Source organism: Glycine max, chromosome 14, assembly GCF_000004515.6.
Source record: "Glycine max cultivar Williams 82 chromosome 14, Glycine_max_v4.0, whole genome shotgun sequence".
Taxonomy (NCBI): Eukaryota; Viridiplantae; Streptophyta; class Magnoliopsida; order Fabales; family Fabaceae; genus Glycine; species Glycine max.
In genome coordinates this window covers 3424585-3451445 of record NC_038250.2, presented here as the reverse complement: position 1 = coordinate 3451445, position 26861 = coordinate 3424585, and the positions used below count along the sequence as shown (strand labels likewise).

Below are 26861 nucleotides of genomic sequence, written 5' to 3'. Positions count from 1 at the left end.
TTAATACGATTGATATTTTTTTCATTTCATCAATAGCTTAAGGATACTCTACCAATCTCCACTCATTTGCATCTTCCTTTGCTCCTGAATCTTTAGATAGATTTTATAAGCAACACTACGGGAAATTATACTGCAGAATTTGAGTCATTTAATTCTGGATGAATGTATTAGAAATACAACGGATACAATGAGCTCAAATTATAGTTGTGAAACCTCAAACATTTTTTACTTTATTCTTTTATTGAATTCATGCATTTACACGCAAATGAATGCAAGTGTTCTTCTCTTTACGTGTACGAGTAGTAGTACTACTTGAGGGCGAAAATCTCACAGCTCTTGGAAGTATGATTCTTCAGAGTATGATGTCAATGCATTTTTGCCATAGTAAACCCCAAGTCCCACAAGGGCCACAACCAAGTAGATTATCAGCATCCATTTCACCAATTTCTTGCACTTGTTCTTCCCTGCCTCCAAATCTTCAATGACATCATCATCATCAACTTGATTTGATCCAGAACCGAGGCTGAAATCTATTAGCCTTGTTTTGGTTCTTGAAACAGGCTTAGTCTTAGGAGCAGTAGGGGGGGTTGGTGCTTCTTTTGTATCACTTGAGCCTTCATTAGTCTTTGCTTCCAGAGCACCTTTTGTTTCAGATTTGTTGGTTTCCTCCTTATTCTGTGGTGTCTTTTGATCAGAGACTTTACCTTCTTGGGTTGGCTTTTGCTGTTCAATTTTTTGTGATGGGGGAGTTATTAATGTTTCCTTAGGCTTAGTCTGTGAAAGTTCTCCAAATTTAATTGATAGCTTAGCACCCTCAAACTTGGCAGTCACATTGTCGGTGTCATAATCAGAAAGAAGAGGCAATTCTAGATTGAAACGACGCCATCTGTTGTCAGTGATCAGTCGTTCACCCATTAGCCTTAGGGTGAGCTTTGAGGTCACTTGAACCTTCAATTGATCCCTTCTAAAACCTGTATATGGTGATAATAATATTGAAAGCAGATGAAGTGTATTTCTTTTTTGTTTTTGCAAATACATAAAGTTACATGAAAATTTAATAGAAAGCAAAGAGGCTTTATTTCTTTTGGTAACCACGGTTATTAGGCTTATATGGCTTCTCAGTAAAACACGATGGCATTCTCATAAGTTTTAGGCAGATATGATATTTTAAAAAAAGTTTATGAGATCAATTCATTGCAAAAAGGATGTATTATGCATGATGATATCATGATTTTGGATAGTAATTAATTATAACTCATTATTTAGAGTAAATTAATGCAACCTCCTATTTTTTAATATCCTTAACTAAAACAACTGTATCAATTAGAGATATAAGTGGTTAATTAAGGAATGAGGAAGGCAAAAAAAAAGAGAGAGAGAAAAATTGTAGATGATATTTAATTTGAACAAAAATAACAAACTAATATTTGTCCCAAAAAAAACAACTCTATCAATTTTATTCTATTGTTGGGCTAACAAATAAGGTGAACAAATTCGGAAATATTTATACACATATAATAAATTGAGTATTTTCTATATAAAAATCAAATTTGACGATGAACGTTACCTATAAAGAAAAAAATATATGAAAAAAACTATTTTTTTAATCTGTTGCTTATGTTATAACAATGAACTAATAATTAAGTTGATATTATTCCTCTAGGTTAGATTTGAAAACTTGAAAAAGCATTTACCTGGTAGCATAACATTGACAAGCCTTTCATTTCTATCCCATTCATACAATGGTACAAAGTCTTCGTAGACACGATCAGATGCTGCTGGCTGTGTCCTTGAACCCATTTGATTTGAACCTTGATTTGTTTCTCTTTTGGTTTTGCGTTTAATGTACGTATATTTGCTTCTTGGTATTGAATTGCTTCTAGGGGTTCTTTTTATACTCATAATTGATGAGGCAATTAGGACCATTTTGCACGCAAAATGTAGCATTTTGTTTGCTTTCTTAGTTTCTTTTCGTACGTTAAAACACTGTTAGTTTGTGTGGCGGCGCAAGAAAAATAATATGCTTTAGTAACGAGAGGAGGTGACCCCGTTCTTTGGTGATGCTAAAACCCAAAAGCAAAAATTTGTTCCCAGTGCAAATCTTTAACCGACAAATAAAATTACAGCTTTTTTCCATCTCAAGATATATATACTACTAGCTGCTTCGGAGGTTTTCAATTCGCACGTGTAATTCGTGTCTCCATGTCTCACTTTCTAATTTTGATATCAGTGTTTTACAAGATAAAAAAGATGGGTTAACTACATTATTAGTTTTTAGTCTTTTCTTAGAGTTATACTATAATATATTGTATTAGTCTTTTAATTATTATATTTATATTAAAATATTTAAGATTGTACGATAAATTTAGAATATCACATGACTTAAAAATTTAAAAGTTGGAAATTAATGAAATTTAGAAATGTTTTACACGATGTAAAAGAGAGAAAAGTTAGATTATCTTTGTCAAAGTTTAATGTTTTAGTTGGTGGACTCTGGAGAGAGAAAAATAATTTAAAACAACATAATTGATTCTGTTTGTGAAGATTTTTAATTATAAAATGAGATTTTGGGCAAATGAAAAGTGATAACATGTAGGATTAAATTCACTTAATTTAAAAAATAGAATGATTTAATTTAATTACTTGAAAAAGTTAAGGAATTAAAATCACACAGTTTGAATTGTAAATAGATTAAATAAACACGATAAAAAAAAGTATTCCAATGTAAGACATGAAACTAATATAAGATAATTAACATTCCATTAGATCATGCACCAATGTGCACTTACAGCAAGTTGATGTAATTGTACGTAATTAATCAACAACCTATACCTATATATATATCAGAAGCAGCTAAGTTGTTATTGCTTCCGAATATATGCTTAAATACACACTTATTGTGTGTTTGGAAATGCGATATAGAAACATAATTAAGAAATTAAATCGAGTTAGATTGAGAAAAGATGCCAAAGCTATGACTAATATCTTCAAACTGGACATGAAAAATCACCTTTAAAGTAACTAATAGCTTCTATTCTAATATTCTATAGGCATATATAATATTGTTATATACTCTTTGTATGTACGTAGGGATATTCAAGCATATATACATCTTCGATTATGCTTAAGCATCTTAATTCATCACATGTTTTCTAATTGAATAACCTATTGTTAATTTCATATGAAATCTATAAAAGGCATGTTAAGTTTGTATCTTCTTCTTTGGAGTATATCGAAGGACTCAAATATTGATATCGTGGCCATGCACTAATGAAGATTTTTTTTATATAACTAAGAGATATAATTTCTCGCCCACCGAATCGATCGGTTCATTATTTCCAATTCTACTCCATGTTCAAATCAGGATTAAACACCAAAACTTTAATAAAAGAATTAAAGTATCGAATGACTTGTGCTACCGACAGTTTTTATACGCACTCATCAACATATACATACACTGATCAACATATACATAAAAGGAATATATTTGTCAGTTATGAATTGCAATCGTAGAAATTGACTTGCATCGCTAGAACCACACGCACACAATATAGCAATTCTTGTTTTTGAAACCCCAGTCTAATTAATTTAACTGTGCCTCTGTAGGTGCATGTTGTTGTGAGATATTTAATGGATTTTCGTTTGTAGATGTAAGTAGTCGTAGGACTCAAATCCTTTGCATCTGTTAATATTATGCCAGTAAATTGCACTGATTACTCTGATGAAGAATTTAAACAATTTTTATTCAAATAAATCATTGTGTTTTTTTTTTCTTTTCAAATTTTCTCAAAAAGAAAGAAAGAATTACATAGGGAAAACTGGTCTATTATTTTGAATCCAATTGTTCAATGATCAGACCAGCTGTTTTACTCCTTTATTGACTTCAGTCATGCGTTGACATGCATGAATATTACGCATATATGGGAATTAAAATTCCTTGAATTCCTGAAGTTCTGATCCTCCCTTATGAGATAACATGAATGCAGCATTTTTGACATACAACCCCAGCACCATAACCAATAAGATGACCACAAAAATGTTCATCCATATCTTTGGCCTCTTAATTAGCTTTGCACACTTGTTACCTCCAAACCCTTGCTTAACAATATCCCGGTCTTCTACTGATCTCAAACTCACAGTGAAATCTAAAACCCTTGTTTTCAGTCTCTGGGTTATCTTTGGTTTTGATGAGGTTGTTGTTGTTGTTCCTAATTCTTTTGCTGTCTCTGGCACCCCATTAGTCCTCACCTTCTTTTCAGCAACTACTTCTTCTGTTTTGTTATCCTTTTCTTTGTCATCATCACTAATTGGCTCATTCTCTTTCTGTGGTGACGACTCTTCTGTTTTGTTCTCTTCTTTCTCATCACTAGTTATTGGTTCTTTCTCTTTCTGTAGTGACTCTTGCTTATGAACCTGATCTTGTTGTTGTGATGGTTCTTTCTCTTTCTGAGGCATTGTTGGAGCTTCCTGTGGCTGTGGCTGAGACCTAGCAGCAGGGGTGATGAGCTTTGGAAACTTGATGCTTAGGACGCCACCCTCAAACTTAGCACTCACATCATTGGTGTCACAATATGGGGGAATGGAGAATTCTCTAGAAAAACGACGCCGCTTGTTCTCAACGATCTGTCGTTCACCATTGATCCTTAGCACAGGAGTTGAAGTCACTTGAACCCTTAATTGTTCCTTTGTGAATCCTGTTCATGTTCAAAGTATATATGTATGAAAAATGTTTGATGAACACACATGATACTATTTTACATCTATAGAGAGCGTTAAAAAAAGAAGAAATAAATAATAAATAATAAAATTTATGATGGAATTGAAAGAAAGAAATGAGAAATGTGATAATTTTAAGAAAGTATCATCATTTTTAATTAGAAAAATAAAATACTATATGATTTAAAGTTTAAATTAGCATGCATTGCTTGGGGTAAAAGTTTATATATATATATATATATATATATCATTAATTATGATTGAATAATAATTTAATTTTTTTTATATTATTAGTATATATATATATATATATATATTATTTATTCTAGGGTTCATGAATGACTTTTTCTCAAAAAAATAAAATTTATGAATATGAATTAGATCACTGAGTTGACACATACAATAGAAGGCAGTTGTTTGCTTATATAATAATTAAATGGAGTATTACTATAGGCTAAGTTTCACGGATATATATATATAGGGTAAAATTAAATAAGTTAATTACCTGGCAGCATTACAATGAGCGTGGCACTTCCTTCGTCTTCAGACCATTCGAAAAAGGGATCAAAATCTTGGTAATCAAAATTAGCCGCTGATTGTGCCTGTGCCATTGTTACTATTAGTTGTTGTTGATCTTTTACTTTTGGCTTCTCTTGTTGTCTCGGTTGTTGGAGAATGAAAGCTCTGGCAGTGTGCTTTTATATGCACATTGCTGGGAAATTATTATGCATTTTGCACGCAAATCTAGTTCCTGTTAATTTCTCTTTTTGCTTTATTACTTTCTTTTCGTGCAAACATTGTGTCTCTGTTATTAGGGTGCTGGTGCACGAAAAATTATATGCTTTGGTCTCATAGAGGAGGTAACTTTGTGGTTTGGCGATGCTAAAACCTCCACGTGATTCCTGACTACAAATATTGATTGGACAAAAGTTAAGGATTTTTTTTCTTCTTTTGTTAAAGAAAGATTTGAAAAAATTAAAAAAAATACTATATTTTAAGTAACCGACTTCTTCGAAAGAAATAGTTACATATATATACTATGCTATTTCTATATCTAAAACTTTATAAAGAAGACAACATACACTGTGAAGTGTGAACAATACATATAAGTTCATTATTGGTTAATTAACATGTTGATTGGTTAACTGTGATTGTTAATCCTTTAGTAAATTGGTATATAATTGAATCGTTATTAATAATTTAAGTGTACGTCGTCAAGTGCAAGATTGATTTCATACGTAAAGGAAAAATTTTAAGAAAGAATAATAATAATACTCAATAAAATAAGATTTTCCAGGATGGTGATTGGACATATTTGTTCTCCCTCAACCAAATCATGTAGCTATGGAAGTCTACAGAAGAAGTTTTATCCCTAAATGTAAACAAAGGAATCCCAAAAGAGGTTGTGTGGTGTTCTCCTACCTCACCTTTCTTCAAATTAAGTACTGATGACAGCTCTTTCAGTAATCCGGGTCCTTTGGGTTTTGGTGGCTGTGGTGTAATAAATATGGAAAAGATTTACACCAATAAGTTGTTCAGCAAATTATATTAGTGAATATTATTCGAAACTCACTTGGGCAATGGATTCAAGGTTTCTACAGATCTTGTGGTCACACAACGAATATTCATGCGAAACACTTGGGCATTTATCATGGACTTCAGCGTTCTTGGAGCTTAAATCATAGACATTTCATTGTGGAATCAGATTCTCTCACATCGATGGCGCTCATCAAGCAAGGTTCTCCTCCCTTTCACGCTCATGCAGCTCTTATAAACAGCATAAGATCCTTCATGTCTTATCCATGGGAGAAGTTGAAGTTTCAACACACTTATAGAGAAGGAAACATGTGTGCGGGAAATAATAGGAGTGTATGTGGGTTGATTTGGGTTAATTTGACCACACTCATGACTTAATTTGAATGGATTGATTTTGATCAATTTTTAAGAAAAAAATAAAACTCAAAATAAACTAATTCATTTATAAATAATTTGGATTGAATTGGATTAATGGATTAATATACTTAATTTTATCTGTATTTTTTATGTGATATTTTTTATAAGTTAAAATATTTATTAATTGAAATATTATAGTACATTATTTATATTTATTATCTATAGTCAAATAGTAAAAAAAAATGAGAGACTAAATCATATTGTTATCATCATCATATAAGTTAATATTATTTTAAATATGATTTAAAAATTAAAATATAATTTACAAAGTCGGAAAAATCCACAAACTAAAACTATTATGTCAAAGTTTGAAAATGTCAATATCTTGAACAGTGAAATGGGTAATGCAATTGAAATTTTAACAAAAATTAAAATATTTTGAAACAAATTAAAAATCAAAATATATGTTATACGACCATTTTTTGTTATAATAGATTTGAACTAATTACTTATATATTATATATTACATATATTAATAATAATAATTGGATATAAATTAACAAGTCAATAGGCTGGGTTAGCAAGTTTAAATATTAAAATCTGTTACTCAATTCAAAACTCAACGGTTTTGATTGGTTTAGTTCGGATGATCTGATTCAAATACAAAAATTATTTAATCCAAATTGTTTGAGTTGATTTAATTAGATCAATTTAAATACGCGAGTGACTTGCACCCAACAACACGTCACTTTAGAGATTATTATTTTTTTAGTCCCCTGGAGTTTTCATTCTAATTCTCAAAAGGTCTCTATTGTTAAAATTCTTTAACTAATAGAGTTAAAAAATTTAACGAAAGATACCTCTTGAGAATTGAAATATAAATTTTAAGGATTAAAAAATTCACTTGTTAAATCTTAAGAACGGAAAAATCCACTTATTAAGTATAAGAATTATAATGGATAAATTTGAAAATCATAAGAATTAAATGAGTAATTAAATCAATTATAAAAAATAATAAATTATTAAAAGTAGATATTAGTGATAAGTAACAATGAGATCTATTTAAAAACCTCAAAAAATTATAAATAAATAAAAGAAGAAAAGAGTTGAAGGAACAGAGATGGGATAAGGCATCAATAATCAACAACTACTAACCATTAATTTTTTTAATGAATTTATGCACGTACATACAGATAATGATTTGTCTTACACCATGCATGTTGACAAAAGGAAAATGGTTTTCACAATGTTATTCAATATTTAACGAGGAAGGAAAAAATATAAATATGAGAATTTATGATAGGATAAAAAAGAAAATGAAAAGTGTTGATAAAATATTTAAAATAATAACATATTTATTTATTATTACTCTTCACATAATATAACCCGGGGAAGTTAATTAAGCAATTAAAGCTCTTGGTTTTGGGGTCCTCCAAAAGATGTCTTGATTGCAGTCTTAGTGTAGTGCCCCATCAGCAACACAAGAATGATGAAGACCAAAATGTGGGGCACTTTATTTTGCTTCTTAACCTCGGAAACACAACCAGAAATCATGGCCAGGATTTTGTGCACCATGGCTATAATACTCTTACTCAACCCATCAGGACTAGTTTCCTGAGCTTTAGAGGTTATAGCTTCCCTAATGCCGTTGCTATCTGTTTCTGCTTTGCCCTTCTCCTTCTTTTGAGAATCTTCATCATGATCTGCCTTTTGCTCCTTGAATGTAGTTTGTGCAGTTCCATGCATTTCTTGAGTTTCAGAAGTAGTTTTTCTTTCTTCTTCAGTTTTTGCTTTGCTCATCATCTCCTTCTGTGGCTTCTTTTGAGAATCTTCATGAGCTGCCTTTGGTTCCTGGGGTACTGGTGTTTGTGTCTTGGTTTTGAAATATTCTTCACTAATTTTGTCCTCCTTTGTCTCTTTTTCATTAACTTGAGGAGCATGTGTTTTGTGATCGGTTTTTGTTGTTTGCTGAGGCTTTGGAGGTTCTAGTTTTGTTGGTGTTGTTGTTGGTGGTGGTTGAGGCTTTGGAGGTTTTTGCTGTGTTGTTGTTGGTGGTGGTTGAGGCTTTGGAGGTTCTTGTTGTGTTGGTGGTGGTGTTGTTGTTGGTTGAGGCTTTGAAGGTTCTTGTTGTGTTGGTGGCTTTGGAGGTTCTTGTTGTGTTGGTGGTGGTGTTGTTGTTGGTTGAGGCTTTGAAGGTTCTTGTTGTGTTGGTGGCTTTGGAGGCTCTTGTTGTGTTGGTGTTGTTGTTGTTTGAGGCTTTGAAGGTTCTTGTTGTGTTGGTTTTGTTGTAGTTGTTGGTGGTGGTTGTGGTTTGAACACTTTGGGAATCCTTACATATAGCATCCCAGCTTCAAACTTGGCAGTGATCCCCTTGGTGTCATGATAATCAGAAAGGGGTTCTTCCTTGCGAAATTGACGTAATTTGTTGTCACTGATCTTTCTTCCACCACTCACCCTTAGCATACGGTTCGAGGTCACTTGAACCTTCATTTGCTCCTTCCTAAACCCTGTAATATCAAAGAAAATAGATAGATATATATGCACACAAATTATTTAATTTAACGCTTTAACTTCAAAGACAATTTTTTCTAACTTAATTAGGTTAGATCACTTTTTTATACTGTCTGTTACACCCATTGAAAGTTTTTATTTATTATCAAACTTGTTATGATATATTTTGAGAAATCTAAAGATTTTGGTATAATTGTCTCTTGCACTAATAGTTGAAGAGTTTCACGATGATGTCTGGGTGTAAAATAATTATGGTAAAAGGTTAACAAACTTATTATAATAAAAAAGATTATAAATAATGATGTAAAATTATTTTATATTATTTATGTAAATCACTTATTATATATTCTCATAATTATATAAATTTATATAAAGGTGTTCATAAATCGATCTAATTTAATGTGAATAAAAAAATAAAAAATCAAATAAATAAAAAATTAAACTGATTAAAAATTGTAAAATGAAACTTTTTATTGGATCAGATCATATTTTATATTTGAATTTAAAAATTGATTCAATTCAATCTAAAGTGAACTTGTACACATGCATATATTTTTATTCATAAATTTATAATCATGCTCATAATTTTATTTTTATTTTTTATATATTTTAAAATTATTATATAACTTATACCTATTTATGAAAAATATATTTAGTTAAAGAAATTTTTGTGCTACTTATTTGAGTTGAGATGGATAAATATATTAGACTTAAATATGATTTTAGTTCTTTAAATTTAAGTAATTATTTTTTAGTCCTTAAAAATAATTTATTTTTATTATTCCTCAAATTTGTGAAAAACTACTTCTAATCCCCTTTTATTTAATGTACGTACGGTTTCACAATTTATAACTATTTTTAACCTCAAATTTTTTTTTATTTGTTAAAAAATGATTTCTAATGATTTTAAATTGCCAAAATATCTTACTCTTATGATTTACTAGTTTTAAAGAAGAAAAAAGTAAAAAAGATAAATATAGAATTATTATGACTTTTTATATATTTTGACTGATTTAAGTTGTCACAAATTATTTTAAAAAAATTAATTAAAAAATATTTTTAACAATGACAAATTATCACAAATTATGTCATCATTAACGTAAAGAATGAAAAGAACTAAAAATAATTTTTTTTGAAAATTTGAAAAACTAATAAAAATAAATTCTTTTTTGAAGGACTAAAAATGATTATCCAAATTTAAAAAAATAAAAATATATTTAAGTCAATATATTAGTATTAGTTATATAATCACATACCGACATATCAATGAAATGTTTACTATTTTAAATTATTTTTATTATATATATATATATATATACATATATATATATATATATATATATATATATATATATATATCCTATTTCTTATTTAATGTTTTTTTGAAAAAATAAGAGTAAAGATAAAATTGAAAATCAATCTAATCCAAATCGTCTTAATATGAATTGAAATTTTAAACTAAATCATTTGGATTACAAATCAATAAAATTGAAGTAATTAGATTGAAATATTTTTTTTCCAAAATCAATTCAATCTAATTGACAAACACTCTTAAGTATGAACATATCAAGAAAAATAAACCAAAAGAACCTATCAACTCTTTTGGAACCTATCAACTTCTTTTTTCTTTTTTCTTTTCTATTTTTTTTATTTTTAATTACAAAATTGTCACTGTTTTAAGTTTTTCTTCTAAAGATTTATACAGGAAAAAAAGGATTGATTTGAGTGAATTAATTTCCTGTGCAAATATTCCATTAGCGTGTCAACTGATTTAGTCTACTTTATAAATAATTATTATAATAAAACCTCATAAACTATACATAAACTGAATTGAACCTGGAAGCATTAGAATTAGGGTGTCACTGTCGTTCTGACGATCCCAATCAGATGGTGGTAGAAAATCTTCATTGACAGGTTCTGCTGCTGCTGCTGCTGGTTGTACATTTGTCTTTTCATCCGACATTTGCACCTTAGCTAGTTTCTCCTTTTAGTCTTATGTTCAGTGTTACGTATCTTTGTCTATTCTCTTGGAGAATGAAATCTCAGGTTATGTTAATTATATACATGCACATCGATGACTACCCTTGTTTTCTTCGAACCTAGTTCTTGCTTTTCGTGCAAAGATTGACTTAACTGTGTTAAGGACTTTCTCGGTTGTCCTACGCTAGAGAAAGAGAAAATAACAACACATTGTCTCTCCAAAGAATACTTTACTTGTATGCTAGGCAATGTGAGCTTCTTTCTCTCTAAAGAATACATTTAATCAAATTCTTTAATGCGTGTAAATTAAGATAAAGACTTCAGATTGTTCCTTGGTGAGGGTTTGCATTATTCCTTATATATTAAGGTTGCATGGACAAGACAGCAGCTTCATATATATTTGTTCTTTAATAGATTAGCTAGTGGTCTGTCACTTTTCGTTTTGGAGTTTGACTCAGTTGATTCTTATACCTATATGTTCCTCTTCATCTTAGGTGTCATGGTTTTATCATTGGCTACTCTCCTTTTTATGTTTTCTAAGGATTAAAAATCATTTCAAAATATAAAAAAAAATTGTTAAAAATTAAATTAAAAAAACGTGAGATGAAATCCCAAAATTCCAAAAGATCGATATAAAACCAACAATTATCAATCGTCTACCGCAGAATGCATCGAGGGTCATATGTGATATCTGAGGCCTCCAACTTGCCTCAACTCATGATCAATTCGTTGTTGAGCTTCACTCTTAAATTATAATGTTTTACATTTTAATTTGGAATTAGGCTACATTGATTTTCATATTTAGGTGTCACTTTCTTATTGGTCTCATCATTGACTATTCTCCATCTTATGATTTTCTGGAATTAAAGATCATCATAAAATACACAAAAATTATCACAAATTTTTCAACTTCTCTCTCCTAATCTTCTTCATCCACACTTTCTTTATTGGTGTTGTGGGTAATCTATCTCGTCCTCTTCATCCACTCATATGAGAAGAGTCTTGAAAGGAGATAGTGACAACATCTAGGGATGACCATTGTATGCATAGATGAAGACAATTATCTTCTGGAATCTCTGGTTCAATCCATGAAAACGTTTGGATTTGTTCTTGTTTTGTCATGTAGTGAAAGATAACAAGAAATCAGAGCAAGAGAATTGGATGCAACACCGGAATCGAGCAGAAGTGAGAGCCCGAGGCTCGAATTCGTTTGACACCAAAAGGAGTGGTGGTGCTGTTTTCTGCTCTCAACAAAACTCTAAAAAATCACTACTAGAAAAATGCTGAACAACTATAAAAAAAGTTGGTGACAAATCACGATTGAGTTAGCGCCAGAAAACATCATTTGTCATTTGTCCAAATATGTAATCGGTAATTCGGTTGCAACATTTTTTATAGTTGTTCAGCATTTTTTATATTTGTGACCAATTTTTTGGGCTGCAAATATGTAATCGGTAATTCGGTTGCAACATTTTTTATACTTTAAAAAATGTTTTCCTGAAAAAAACTGGCGACTGATTTTTTAATTGGCTCAGCGACTGATTCATTTCAGTCTCTATACGTAAGAATAGCAACTGAATTTGTTTTGGTCACTGATTAACAATATTTTGATTACTTAGAGACTAGTTATTGACCAAGATCTAATAAAACCAAGTGTAAGACTAATAAATCTCAAATGTAATACTTATGATTAATCAATTAAAGACTAAAAAAACCCCAAGTGTAACCCTAATAATTAAACAAGATCCAATTATAACATGAATGATTAATCAAGATTCAAGTATAACATTAGTGACTAATCAAGAGTCAATAACACTCGAATATAAGACTAATGACTAACAAATGCCCAAGTATAACCATTAAATGTGTCACCATCCAAGTGGCAAGTGAACAGCTTTGCGCTCCGTCGCAAGTGGTGGCCCATAGTAGCAATGGTGGAGGAGATCAAGACGCTCCTGGTTCTCGTAGAGGGATGCAGCGCATTCCATCTCTGGCTTCTTCTTCGGTTCCAATGCTCCGCTGAGGTGCACGAACATATCCCCCATGTCATGTTGCTCTAGTGTCTCCACCGTTTGGTGTTTCTCCTGCGACACTTTTTTTCGATCAGCAAAGAAAATATATTGAGCCAGATACAAGGGTACCAAAACTCATATACAAATACACATCACTAGTGTTTCAAAATATATAAATATTTACGAGTAACCAAGGCTATCCAAATCCAATCATAACATAATTAGTCTACTAGTTAGATTACTATGATGCAAATAAATCCCGTATCCTCATATATAAGCAATTGCTGCAATAACTCGAAAGTTCTCCACCAACAACGCACAACACAGCTCAGATTGTGATTAGCTTTTTCTGCAATTTCGTCAGCTCACATCATATAGCTAAACCCGAGACACTAGATGCAAATTAAACTCCTACGACACTTACTAATTGGATGCTCGATCAACTCATTCCTCAACTGCTCCCTATTCGTTAATTTGCTGGGGATTGCGGGGATGGGTTTTGGTGAATTGGGATGGGATTTGTTTAGCAATTGTGGTTTTATCTTTATTGGGATTGATTATGGAGATGGATCGTGACCCACACAGAGATTTAAGAGTGGAACATTTCCCGTGCCTTAGTCATCGAGGAAGCTCATGAACAACGATTTGAGACTGGAGCATTGCCACAATATAAAGTAGGTTGTATCAGAATCTTAAGGTGCTCATCATCGATCTAATTAACTTTACGTATATATATATGCTTTAGCTTTATATAAGGATGGAGTTGCGCAACAATGAATCGTTTGATTGATTTTGAGCAGCGACTAATTAAAATACATGCAGCTATTTTTTAAACGCTTTAACCCATCATCTTCTGGCAGTTTCTAACATATACAGTAAAATAATCACCACAAATATTATGAGAAGATTAAAAATAAGGCCACCTCAACACCAAGGTGATTTTAAACAATAGAACTAGAAAAGCAAAGGGAGATAAATATTATACACTAAGATCCATTAATTTTTGTTTAAAGACTAAAATTTAAAATTTGAAAAAATTTAAATACTAAATATATAGTTAATCCTTTTTTTAAATCAAATTTTGAAAAACAAAAGAATTAATAATTTTTTTGTTAAAAATATTTAGTGTTAAGTGCAAACATATATATACCTAAGTAGGATGGATATTAAGGGTTCTATATATATATTGTCAATGTTATGTCATCCCCATGTCATGCTATATATATCAATCAATTATTACATTAGACATCTCAACTTCCGACTTTATATTTATCCACGTGTACATATTTGAAGCGTTAATAAAGAAACTATCATTTATTAAGGCATATATAAGGTGCCTCGGTGTAGCAGAAGTCCAGAAAAACCATCTCATGAAAAAGACAATCTAGAGTTTAATAGTTTATATATACAGCAGGGATTAAATAGATAATTATTATATATTTTTATAATTTAATATAGCTAGATTATAATTTTATTCATTCAATTCTTCAATTATATTTATATATTATTAAAATTATTTTTTGTCAAATTTATTAAAATTAAACAACAACAAAAACGAAATTGTTTTAATATATTTTAAAATATATTTTTTAAGTCGATTTTAACCTATATAAATAAAGTATTAAATGATTTTACATCAATATAAAATCTTATATATATGAAATGAAATTTCAATCAAATTATTAACTTTAAGAAAATATGATTCACTTGAAAGTTATAGAATAAAGTAATAATTATCTTACGTCGGTATAATTTGATTTATTATTATTATTATTATTATTATTATATGAAAATAGTAAGAGTATATTATTCTTTTTCAAAATGTTTACAATATTGTAAGATAATCAATTTTTATGCACAAATATTAATATAAAATAATTTTATATCTTCGACAATAAGTTCTTATGAATGGTATATAAAATTATTATTTCATTACAATTACATATTACATTTAAAAAAACTTTTATTTTTTCTATAGATTATGAAATTATAAAATTTATAATTTAAATAAATTATACAAAATTAAATTTTATTGATGCTTTTAATATTCTTAAAATTATAATTATTATTCAAATAATTTTCTTTACAGGTATTTGAATAATTATTTAAATTTTAATATTTTAATTAATAATATTATTTATTTTGTGTCAAAATTATTCTCTCTCTATAATTATAGTATTATATATATACATATAAATAGATATATACTATTTTATCTTATCCTCTTGATCTTAACCTAACTCTATTTAATATAAGAAATACATTAGAGTAATAGGGTATGATACCAAATAAGAATAAGAAACATTACAATAGGATAAGATAATTAAAGTAATGAAAAGGAGATATTCTAAATTGTTTTTTATAAAAAAAAATGAATTTAAATCTTATAAAAATTAAATGACTTGCTAGAAGGAAGAAATAAATTTAAATGTAAGAAAAAAAATTGATAACTCAAATTACTTTAAACATTTTTTACAACAGAAAGTACTTTGAAAGTTGAAATGTAGGTACATCCTTCTGTCAGAGAATAAGAGTCACACTTGAAAAAAAATTATTTTAAAATAAGTGTTGTATTTTTTATATAAACATTAATTATTCTTTTTCACTAATATTCTTAATAAATATCACTTAGTTTTTAATATAATATTAAATTATTTTTTATCTTCTAATTTAATTTCTAAGTTTGATTTAGTCCTTTATTTTTTCAAATTCAATTTAATCTTTAATTTTTAAAACGGACTTAATTTGATCCTTTTGTCTAAATTAATCCGACATATTAGAAAATGTGTATTTTGTAGTATGTTAAAAATCACTTAGTAACGATTTAAAATGATTGGGAGGTACAATTTTTTGACATGATTGACTCAATTTAGATAATAAAATCAAATTGAATCTATTTTAAAAATTAGATAACTAAATTAAACTAAGAAAAAACTAAAAAACCAAATTAAACCTAAAAACTAAATTAAATGATAAAAAAACTAATTTAACTTTAATATTATTTTCTTTCATCTATATTTATTAGTTTTTTATGTGTAAAATAACTTAAGGACATATTTATTTTGTAACGGAAAAAATATCTTTTAATCAATCATTATGGTCAGTCATATTATCCCTACCTTCCCATCACTTATTTTGCATCAATACCCACCCAAATAAATGTTATTTTAATTTTTGAATTTAATATTAATAATATTTTTTCATTTATTTAATAAGATTAATTATATAAAATCAGTATTCACTTTTTTTTATTTATTATTATTATTTTAATTTATATAAAATAATCCAAGACACTTATTTTATAAGAAAGGAATTATATTTTTAATCAATCATTATCGTCATCCTTATCTTTGCAACCTTTCCATCAGTGATTATCATTCTCGTTGACTGTTGTGGCTGGCTCTTTGATTATGCCTTTTTCTTCGTTAAAATTAACTTAAACCCACAAGTTCACCTTCTCTATACTTATCTCATCTTTTGTCATTTTCTATCTCTTCCAATAGGACGAATAACGGACCTTTCACACTATACTGCAGTCTGCAGCTAAAAAAGTCAAAGACAATATTTTTTTACAAGAAATAAAGTGAGATAATGAATTAAAAAACATTTACTAGTTAGAAATCGATAAAGTCACACGTATCATTCGAGAGATGGAGGAAAGATTTTTAGGGAAGAGGATTCAAGTCCCAACCAATACCTATTTGTTTAGAGATTTAAAGAAAGTTGGATGGTTAAAGGAAAATGAAAAGGGAAATTTTTTTGTGCAATTTGATTCTCTCAGTTGATAAAATTAACATTTTTCCATAAAAATAAAAAAAATTAACAGTGCATGGAGCAGCATGGAAAGGTGCCTGAAAAAGTGCATGTATAGAGTAAGCAATGAATAAACTATTTGTTGAATTAGCTGGTTGAGGTGACAGTGACAGAATGAATTGGAAATTATGATACCAATTCCACATGCGTTTTGAAAAAAATTAAATAACATTGGGCCCACGTCGATCTAGAACGGTTGAATATTGTGATGTGAAGAAAGATCTGTAAGGAACGCTGACTCTCACACATTAATTATGAGAGTTTAAAGTTTTCTTCTGTTGCTGATCAAAGCTGATCGAAATAACACTTGCTAGCTGAACTATGGAACTGGAGAAGACACCAACAAGTTTGGTTTTTGGTGTTAATGGTGAGAGGTTTGAGCTCTCCCACGTTGACCCATCAACCACTTTGCTCCAATTCTTACGCACTCGCACTCGTTTCAAGAGTGTCAAGCTCGGTTGTGGTGAAGGTATATACTATAACTTAGTGTTCAACCATTTATCTTTTTTTGTTTTTCTATTTCAATAAGCTTGGTATTTACGATATAGATTCATTTTCTTTCTCCTTCCTTCTCTGTAAGATTAATTGTGGTAATTCCACTTGGTGAAATCCTGAATTAATTTTTATGGTCTTGGAATGATTTTCCAGTTCCAGGTCAAACGGGTTATTAGTTCAAATCTGTAGTGACCTTGTAGGATGCTGCTTCAATTTTTGCCCTTAATTGTGCTGCCTTTATGCTTACTGTCACTTTAAATTGTCCAATACACCTTTTCTGGCCGTTTTAAGAAGCAGATACAATGGAAGACTTTGATGTCAATATACTGATTAGGCTGATCATAAGCATGTACTGTACTTCTGTCAAACAAAAAAAAAACACGTACTGTACCGGTTCCTATTATTCTTGAGCTATATCAATAATTTTCATTTTCATTTATATATGATAAGTTCTTCAAAGAGTAACTCTTGATAGAGTTAATGTTCTCCATAACTTTTTGTATATATTAAATTTCTGGGATCCAACAGATAAATATTTTAATATCATTTCTACCATAAAAGAGTCTAACTAAGTTAGATAATTTGCAACTGTTAATTTATGAATTATTCTTTGAGATTTGAATCTAAAATGGTTTTTTTTCTTAATGAGATAAGAAAATAAAATTGATACATAACTAATAAATATTGCTTTTTTATTGAAAAAAAAACTTTCTCCATTCCAATTATAACAGCAACTGTATCCTAGAACATAAATTTGAATAGTTATACAAATGTTATCTAATCGGGTATCTTATCCATCCATACATATAGTACTGATACTATACGGAACTGGAATTATCAAGAAATTGTCGTGCTTCTCCTTATTTTACAATTTTTCTATTCAATATGTTGAATAACTGGGTTGGTTGAAAAGGTGTGTGGATAGGTACTAAATAATTTTAAAACTATAAGAAATTGTAAACTTGAGCTATTCAATGAAAACTCTTAATCCAATGAATAGTTGAGAGAGAGAGAATTATTGAATGGAGTAACTCTGCCAAGTGTTTTTCTTGGAGTAATTTGATCTGCACCCAATATATTTAGGCGGGGGAATTCATCTTATTTTACTGATGCTCTAATCATGAAGATGAAGGAGGTGTTTTAGTAGTCCTATTTTTATTTTTTTTTTTCAACTTGGTACTTCATGTTTAGACATGGTTGGTTGGTTTCAGGGGGTTGTGGCGCTTGTGTAGTTTTAATCTCCAAATACGATCCTGTGCTTGACCAAGTTGAGGATTTTACAGCAAGCTCTTGTCTCACACTACTTTGCAGCATACATGGCTGTTCAATAACAACTAGTGAAGGCATTGGAAATTCTAAAGAAGGATTCCACCCAATACATAAAAGATTTGCAGGATTCCATGCCACTCAATGTGGCTTTTGTACTCCTGGAATGTGTGTTTCCCTCTTTGGAACTCTTGTCAATGCTGAAAAGACTACTTGTCCAGAGCCACCTGCTGGGTTCTCAAAAGTAACTGTTGCTGTGGCCGAAAAGGCAATTGCAGGGAATCTTTGTCGCTGTACTGGGTATCGACCGATTGCTGATGTCTGCAAAAGCTTTGCAGCTGACGTTGATATGGAGGATTTGGGGTTCAACTCTTTCTGGAGAAAAGGTGATAACAAGGACTCAAAGCTTAGTAGGTTGCCTCAATATGACCATAATCAAACGAATAGTAGATTTCCCTTGTTTTTGAAGGAAGTCAAGCATGATGTGTTCTTAGCTTCCGAGAAGCACAGTTGGCACAGACCTATTAGTCTAATGGAGCTTCAGAGCTTATTGAAATTAAACCATTGTAATGGAACCCGGATAAAAATTGTTGTTAGTAATACAGGTATGGGATATTACAAAGAAAAGGAAGCCTATGATAAGTACATTGATCTAAGGGGAATTTCTGAGCTTTCAAAGATCAGAAAGGATCAAACAGGGATTGAAATTGGAGCAGCAGTGACAATATCTAAAGCTATTGAAGCACTGAAGGAAGAGAGCAGAAGTGACTTTCTCTCAGATTATGTGATGATACTTGAAAAGATTGCTGACCATATGAGCAAAGTTGCCTCAGGATATATTCGGAACACAGCCAGTGTAGGTGGAAATTTAGTTATGGCACAAAAGAATAATTTTCCCTCGGATATTGCTACAATACTTCTTGCTGTAGATGCAATGGTTCACATAATGACTGGTACACAATTTGAGTGCCTAACATTGGAGGAATTTCTCGAAAGACCGCCATTAGGTTTGGAAAGTGTGCTTTTGAGCATTAAAATTCCTAGTTTGGAACTCAATAAAACTGAATCATCAGAACCAAGAAGTAGATTCCTTTTTGAAACTTACCGAGCTTCTCCTCGACCCCTTGGAAATGCCCTTCCCTACTTAAATGCTGCTTTCCTGGTTAAGGTGTCTCAATGCAAGGATTCTGGTGGAACTGTGATTGACACTTGTAGGTTCTCTTTTGGTGCTTATGGGAGTAAGCATGCAATCAGAGCAAAAAATGTTGAGGAGTTTTTAGCTGGAAAGCTTTTAAGTGCTAGCATTCTATACGATGCTGTCATCTTGGTTACAGCCACTATTGTACCTAAAGATGATACCTCAAAAACCACTTACCGTTCAAGTTTGGCAGCTGGTTTTATTTTTCAGTTCTTTAACCCACTTCTTGATGCTTCCGCAATAAACAATGGTTATTTTAATGGACATATTAATCTTCCTTATGCTAAGGATTTTGAGTTAAAAGAGAATCAGAAGCAGGTTCGTCATGACAAAGTTCCAACTTTACTGTCATCTGGTAAGCAAATCCTTGAAGCAGGCTGTGACTATCATCCTGTTGGTGAGCCAATTATGAAATCTGGAGCTGCACTACAAGCTTCAGGTTTGTTTTATATCATTGAGTTTTGGATTGATTGACTGCCTTCTGTCTTTGCATTTCTATAATTGTTTGAAAGTACTAATCCCTCGAGGTACACAGATCCATTTAAGGGTCTAACCTCTCCCAACAGATGTTTTTCCATATTCACGGGTCAGGGATCGAACTCCTGACCACATGTTTAAAAGACAAGGTTATCTTCCAACCATGCCACACCATGTTGGGATATTCATTTAGTAGCATTTTATAACCAATTGCTACATAGCAGAAGTCAAAACCCCTATGTTCATAAAAAACTTGTTCCCCATGCTCTTGGTTGATGAATTGTGTATCCATATTTTGCATCTTGTCTCTGGTTACCTTATAACTATTGTCAAGATAACTATGCTAACAAGTCCACTTTGTACTGCAAGCCATATACTAGATTTTGTGTGTAAAAGTTTTATTTTATCCTGTTTTGGTGCCTGTTAATTATAACTTTTTATGTTTAATTGTTTAAATTTTTTTTCAGTAACAAGTACATATTTATGAATAATCATCATGTATAGGTGAGGTTGTGTTTGTGGATGACATTCCATCACCAGCAAATTGCTTACATGGAGCATATATTTATAGTGCAAAACCTTTAGCAAGGGTTAGGAGTATAAAACTCACACCGGAATTGCAATTGGATGGATTGAGGGATATCATTTCAATTAAAGACATTCCCAATGGTGGGGAAAACATTGGATCTAAGACTATATTTGGGGTTGAACCTCTCTTTGCTGAAGAGATAGCCAGATGTGTTGGTGAACGACTAGCCTTTGTGGTGAGTTCTTATATCCCTCATTTTGATCCAATAAGGTTTGAGCTTCTTTTTCATTTCTTTGGAGATTGATATGTGAAATACTACCATCTTAGTCACCGATCAATACCTTCTTTAGGTCGCAGATACTCAGAAACTTGCAGATATGGCTGCAAACTCAGCTGTTGTTGATTATGATACCAAAAATCTTGAACCACCTATTCTATCCGTTGAAGATGCTGTTGAAAGATCTAGCTTTTTTGAAGTTCCTCCTTTTCTTTATCCAAAACATGTTGGTGATATATCAAAAGGAATGGCTGAAGCAGATCACAAGATTCTTTCTGCTGAGGTACATTGTTTACTTTGCTTCCCCTCTTCCTCTCATTCCATACCTTTGTGAACCTTGGTTTCTGATACAATGTTTAAGTTTGCTCCTGAATAATTAATGTTTAATTGGTTATGCTGAACAAATACTCATTGTTATCTATCATATTCAATGTTAAATGCAGTTGAAACTTGGGTCTCAATACTATTTCTATATGGAGACACAAACTGCACTTGCTGTTCCAGATGAAGACAATTGCATTACAGTTTACTCCTCAAACCAATGCCCTGAGTTTGCGCATTCTACTATAGCAAGATGCCTAGGAATTCCTGAAAATAATGTTCGTGTAATAACAAGAAGGGTTGGGGGTGGTTTTGGTGGAAAGGCCTTGAAAGCAATATCTGTAAGTATTTAGTTATGCTTTAATATTTTGAAAATCTTATACATTACTCATCTCTGTGACTTTTTTTTCAATGTAGAGCGTAGATATGAAGCTTGAAATTTTCTGTAGTTTGGAGAAGTCACCGATAATCTGAAAAAAAAGTTTTTTTTTTTCTTATCACCATATTTCTGTAGGCATATTAGTATGCGCTCTTATTAGACAAATTTCTGAAACTGTAAAAAAAGTTTACTCCTGTGAGTTATAAATAGAAGCTTATGTCATGTCACATCATCTTGAAATTTTCCATATAAGTAGCTTCTTTCCAATATTTGGCTATATCCATCATATGTTGCATGATATAATTGTCAACGGCAAGCCTGGAATTAGAATTGGTTTTGTACTTCTGTCTTTTTATTTCCTTCTTCCTTCAAAATATTATGTGCTTTAACTTCTCCTTTTTCTAACCCATCCTGTAAGTGCAGAAAAGATTCAGTAGTAGAGAAGTTATATATGAAAATTACATATGTATGCATGTGTGTCTAACTGTCTATAATACTAACAATTGGATCATGCAGGTTGCCACATCATGTGCACTGGCAGCACAGAAATTACAGCGCCCAGTTAGAATGTATCTAAATCGAAAGACAGATATGATAATAGCCGGAGGAAGGCATCCCATGAAGATAACTTACAGTGTTGGGTTTAGGAATGATGGTAAGATTACTGCACTAGAACTTCAGATATTGATCAATGCAGGGATATATGTGGATATAAGTGCAGTTATGCCACATCATATAGTTTGTGCACTTAAAAAGTACGACTGGGGTGCACTATCTTTTGATATAAAGGTATGCAGAACAAATCATCCTAATAGATCTGCAATGAGAGGCCCTGGGGAGGTTCAGGGATCATTTATTGCTGAAGCTATTATAGAAAATGTTGCAGCTACACTTTCAATGGATGTAGATTCTGTCAGAAGCGTTAATCTTCACACATACAAAAGTCTTCAGTCATTCTATGAGTACTATCATGGTGAACCTTATGAGTATACCTTGCCTTCAATATGGAGTAAGTTGGCTGTTTCTGCAAACTATGACCAGAGAACTAAATTGGTGCAAAAGTTCAACAGGATTAACACCTGGAAGAAAAGGGGAATTTCTCGAGTACCAGCTGTGATTGAACTGACTCTAAGACCAACTCCTGGAAAAGTAAGTATTTTTGTAGACGGGTCTGTCGTTGTTGAAGTTGGAGGAATTGAAGTGGGTCAAGGTCTTTGGACAAAGGTGAAACAGATGGCTGCATATGCTCTGGGTGATATTCAATGTGATGGAACTGAAGGTCTTTTGGACAAAGTACGGGTTGTGCAATCTGATACGGTGAGCTTGACTCAAGGAGGCTTCACTGCAGGGAGCACTACATCAGAGTCAAGCTGCGAAGCAGTTAGGCTTTGCTGTAATATCTTGGTAGAGAGGCTAAAGCCTCTTAAGGAAAAGCTGCAGGAGGAAATGGACTCTATCAAATGGGAGACCCTTATTCTCCAGGTAGCTACTATAAATAAAGTAAAAGAGCTCAATTTTGAACATTGATAAATTTTCCTCATAAAGAGTTATCTTCATAATTGTGGGAGGAAGTTCCCAGAAGATAAAACCAGTTCTCTTCATAACCATGCAGTAGCATAATAACATGAAGCAAAGTGGCAATTTAACTGTTTTCTCTCTTTATGATCCATATGGACAGAGTATTTATGATTGAATTTCACTACTGACCACTGAAAGGTTTACAAACATGTGTTTTTCAATTCACATTGATGCATGTATATTATTAGTAGTATTCGTAATTGTGCACGAAATGTATCGCTTAAAGCTTTTCTTGTCAAGGTTTTGTAGTGTGTGGTATGGAAGATGGCACATTGGCCCTTATGCATTCTCACAATTTATGGGATCATAATAAACTCCTTTTTAATTAGGAAAATATTCAATTACCATGTCGCTGACAATTTATTAACATACAGGCATACATGCAAGCTGTGAACTTATCAGCATCTTCATTTTATGTACCTAGTAATGATTCCATGGGTTACCTTAGTTATGGTGCTGCAGTAAGTGAGGTAAGATGGTTTTTTTTTCTATGCATATCTCAAATCAAAGTTGTATTTTCTCAAGTTAATTGGTAGTTACTTCTCTTGAATGTTAAGTGCTTATGTCATATTTTCAGACAAGCCATGTTACTGAAGTAACTAAACCAACTTATCTTATACTGCCATGCTAAATAGTGGAAATGATTTCTCAGGTGGAAATAGATCTTCTGAATGGAGAAACCAGATTTTTGCAAACAGATATTATTTACGATTGTGGACAGAGTCTAAACCCTGCTGTGGATTTAGGACAGGTAAGCTAACTACATATTTTCAATGCAAGCTCAGCCCTAACCAAGGAATAACACAAGAATTGGGTCCAAAAATAGCTTTAATTAACACAACTTCTCACATCAAGACCCTCTGAGAGTGAAAAAAGGACAAAGAACTGGCACACCATTACCTAAGCTATAAATTATATTTAATATTCTAAGTGGAAAAGGCAAGAGTCAACTCCAGATCACTTTGCCAAATAGGCTCCAAGTCTGATACCTTGTTATGAACCAAGATATCAGAGCTTGATGAGCCTTGTTAACAACCAAAGAGGCTCCAATTCCTTATGCTAAAATGTCTTGTTATGAACCAACTCAACCACAGCCTGAGATACTAGTTGGAGGTCCTAGAATGTCTATGGTCTGTTACAATGTACAACTATTGTTCAGTTATTACACTATGAATTAATGCTTATCCTTCTCAACAATTTAATTGTATATATCCTGCAGATTGAAGGAGCTTTTGTCCAGGGGTTGGGATTTTTCATGCTTGAAGAATACGAAACAAATCTTGATGGTTTGGTGTTGCAAGATGGCACTTGGAACTACAAAATCCCAACGATAGACACTATACCTAAACAGTTTAATGTTCAAATCCTCAACAGTGGGCATCACCAGAAACGTGTTCTCTCTTCAAAAGGTATGATCAAGGAGTTACCAAAAACCTGTTTGCGCACTGGTCTTGTTTATTTAAATTTTCCTCATGAATACACATCACTTATACATGAAAAGGAAAGTTTTGTGATTCTCTTTCATTGATTTATCATAGGTTTATTAATCCAACAGTACAATTCCAAAATCTATCGATGATAAAGACAGAAAATATTTGTTAACCTTGTATTATGTGGTGTAAACTGTTATATGTTTTGTTGATATTTCAAAAGTTAACATTTCTATTTAATTAAATATAAAAAATATTTTAAAACTAATTTAGTGTTTATACTAAAAAAAACATATTTGTATTAATGGTCATTTAGATTGGGTCTCACCTTATCTTTTGATTTGGTCTTAAGGTGGTTTTAGAAACACTTCTTTATTATTATAAATATTTACATTGGAGAAGGTTTTTAAAAAGCTTGCTAGACTCTGTTACCCATTATTTTGGGAAGGACATGTTATATCTTAGGAGACTCGTGCATCACGGAGATAAATCTATGATGATAGAGACAATATCACGTCTCAAGCTAATTTTATTCGTTATTAAATGAATTTCTAAATTGGAGATGAATCATGGTTCATGATTGATCAATTCAAGATGGACCGTTTTCGAGTTTGATCATGATTTTGGACAGCATGTACAACATAAACTAACTTGTTATAGAACAGGAATTTTAAAAAATAAACAGTTTGGTATGAAGCCTAAGGATGGAACTAGTAATACTCAATTCAATTTCATCTGCATAACAGTTTAGAAAAAAAAACCAACATGGATTGTGATTATAACTTGTAGCATGTTGCAGCCTATATTTTATTTTACAGTTTATACTGTCAATAAGATTGAGAAAGCTTTACTCATTTCGGTTTGAAAACCTAAATTTGTTGGCGCAATGCAGCTTCTGGTGAGCCACCATTACTTCTAGCAGCCTCCATTCACTGTGCCACAAGAGCAGCTGTAAAAGAGGCAAGGAAACAGCTTCTTTCATGGAGCAACCAAGATGAAGAAGATTCAACATTTCAGTTGGGGGTCCCTGCAACCATGCCTGTGGTCAAGGAACTCTGTGGACTGGACATTGTAGAAAGATACTTGAAATGGAAAATGGGGAAGGACATAATGGTGCTCACTTAAATAATTTAAAAGAGTATTTTAATACACATCTCTCTGAAGAAGAAAAATTATAATTTTTTCCCAAATATTTTTTATAAGACAATTTTTCATACTGTACCAAGCAATCTTATTCTATACAAACACTTCTGCCGACGAATTTTCATACTGTATTATGTTATTTTCTTATTTTATATGGACTAAGATTGTGTATTAGACCCATATTAATTTGAATATAATGCCGCATATGCCTGGTTCTGATTAATGAAATTCAAACCAATCAATTTTCATTGATTTGGATTGGTTTGAATTTTACAATTTTTTTTTTACACAACACTAACCAAACCAATCCTATCAAAAACAAGTTTATTTGGTTTGGATCAATTAGGTCTTCTATTATGTAAATAAATAAGTTGGAAGAACGATCTTATTCTATCCAATTTTCAGTCCTTTTGGTAAAATAAATAAGTGGAGTTTTTCTTTTATTTTATTTCACATAATGATCATGCTATTGGAATTTTTTGGAATTTTTTAAATTTTTTATGTTTACAGTAAGAAACAGAAGCTGGTTCATGAGCTGGGTAGTTTTTGCAGCAAGGAAAAGGACTATCTGGACAGTTATGTTCTCCAGTTATGCATAAGTAAAATAGTTAAAAGTGTCTTGCATCTTACTTGAATGCTCTAACATCCACATAAGCATGCTTTAATTATTAACCAAACCGTTTTAAGAAAAAAGAAATTGCTCGTTATGAAAATTGGTATATGGTTTTTATTTGGTGCGGCTGAATTCATTCATATCAGCAATTCAATTTTTATAAGATAATTTTTTGCTAACCAAATTAAATTAGGAAGTTTGCAGCTAGATATTTTAATTTAACTGCAACT

General features: G+C 31.3%; 4 protein-coding genes and 1 long non-coding RNA gene across 5 annotated transcripts; 1 reads left to right on the top strand and 4 right to left on the bottom strand.

Annotated features, from left to right (window-relative positions):
* Positions 1 to 77: 77 nt before the first annotated feature.
* LOC102659505 (uncharacterized) lies at positions 78 to 1886 on the bottom strand. The gene is made up of 2 exons (XM_006595757.4): positions 1695 to 1886; positions 78 to 971 (listed from the first exon to the last, which is right to left on the bottom strand). Exons 1-2 carry the CDS (start codon positions 1798 to 1800, stop codon positions 328 to 330), a joined length of 750 nt encoding a protein of 249 aa, XP_006595820.2. The 5' UTR covers positions 1801 to 1886; the 3' UTR covers positions 78 to 327.
* A 1833-nt stretch (positions 1887 to 3719) lies between these two features.
* On the bottom strand, positions 3720 to 5418 carry LOC100820596 (inactive protein RESTRICTED TEV MOVEMENT 2). The gene is made up of 2 exons (XM_006595756.4): positions 5222 to 5418; positions 3720 to 4694 (listed from the first exon to the last, which is right to left on the bottom strand). The coding sequence occupies exons 1-2, from the start codon at positions 5325 to 5327 to the stop codon at positions 3928 to 3930; spliced, it is 873 nt and encodes a 290-aa protein (XP_006595819.1). The 5' UTR covers positions 5328 to 5418; the 3' UTR covers positions 3720 to 3927.
* A 2528-nt stretch (positions 5419 to 7946) lies between these two features.
* LOC102670444 (proteoglycan 4) lies at positions 7947 to 11272 on the bottom strand. The gene is made up of 2 exons (XM_006595755.4): positions 10957 to 11272; positions 7947 to 9116 (listed from the first exon to the last, which is right to left on the bottom strand). Exons 1-2 carry the CDS (start codon positions 11081 to 11083, stop codon positions 8017 to 8019), a joined length of 1227 nt encoding a protein of 408 aa, XP_006595818.3. The 5' UTR covers positions 11084 to 11272; the 3' UTR covers positions 7947 to 8016.
* A 5742-nt stretch (positions 11273 to 17014) lies between these two features.
* On the top strand, positions 17015 to 26219 carry LOC100812604 (abscisic-aldehyde oxidase). Its single transcript, XM_006595754.4, has 10 exons — positions 17015 to 17394; positions 18632 to 20323; positions 20866 to 21125; positions 21241 to 21450; positions 21611 to 21829; positions 22384 to 23349; positions 23820 to 23915; positions 24098 to 24196; positions 24665 to 24854; positions 25768 to 26219. The coding sequence occupies exons 1-10, from the start codon at positions 17247 to 17249 to the stop codon at positions 25998 to 26000; spliced, it is 4113 nt and encodes a 1370-aa protein (XP_006595817.1). The 5' UTR covers positions 17015 to 17246; the 3' UTR covers positions 26001 to 26219.
* On the bottom strand, positions 21955 to 25932 carry LOC121173476 (uncharacterized). The gene is made up of 2 exons (XR_005888433.1): positions 25727 to 25932; positions 21955 to 22278 (listed from the first exon to the last, which is right to left on the bottom strand). It is a non-coding gene; the product is annotated as an uncharacterized lncRNA (long non-coding RNA).
* Positions 26220 to 26861: the final 642 nt, after the last annotated feature.

What these genes read in the sequence shown, in the direction of transcription:
- LOC102659505 (XM_006595757.4), bottom strand. Translation starts at nt 1,800, where the DNA reads ATGGGTTCAAGGACACAGCCAGCAGCATCTGATCGTGTCTACGAAGAC. An exon ending in TGTCAATGTTATGCTACCAG is followed by an intron (nt 972 to 1,694) that starts GTAAATGCTTTT and finishes CACCATATACAG; the next exon opens with GTTTTAGAAGGGATCAATTG.
- LOC100820596 (XM_006595756.4), bottom strand. Translation starts at nt 5,327, where the DNA reads ATGGCACAGGCACAATCAGCGGCTAATTTTGATTACCAAGATTTTGAT. An exon ending in GCTCATTGTAATGCTGCCAG is followed by an intron (nt 4,695 to 5,221) that starts GTAATTAACTTA and finishes GAACATGAACAG; the next exon opens with GATTCACAAAGGAACAATTA.
- LOC102670444 (XM_006595755.4), bottom strand. Translation starts at nt 11,083, where the DNA reads ATGTCGGATGAAAAGACAAATGTACAACCAGCAGCAGCAGCAGCAGAA. An exon ending in CCTAATTCTAATGCTTCCAG is followed by an intron (nt 9,117 to 10,956) that starts GTTCAATTCAGT and finishes TTGATATTACAG; the next exon opens with GGTTTAGGAAGGAGCAAATG.
- LOC100812604 (XM_006595754.4), top strand. Translation starts at nt 17,247, where the DNA reads ATGGAACTGGAGAAGACACCAACAAGTTTGGTTTTTGGTGTTAATGGT. An exon ending in AGGCCTTGAAAGCAATATCT is followed by an intron (nt 21,830 to 22,383) that starts GTAAGTATTTAG and finishes TGGATCATGCAG; the next exon opens with GTTGCCACATCATGTGCACT. An exon ending in ATGGTGCTGCAGTAAGTGAG is followed by an intron (nt 23,916 to 24,097) that starts GTAAGATGGTTT and finishes ATGATTTCTCAG; the next exon opens with GTGGAAATAGATCTTCTGAA.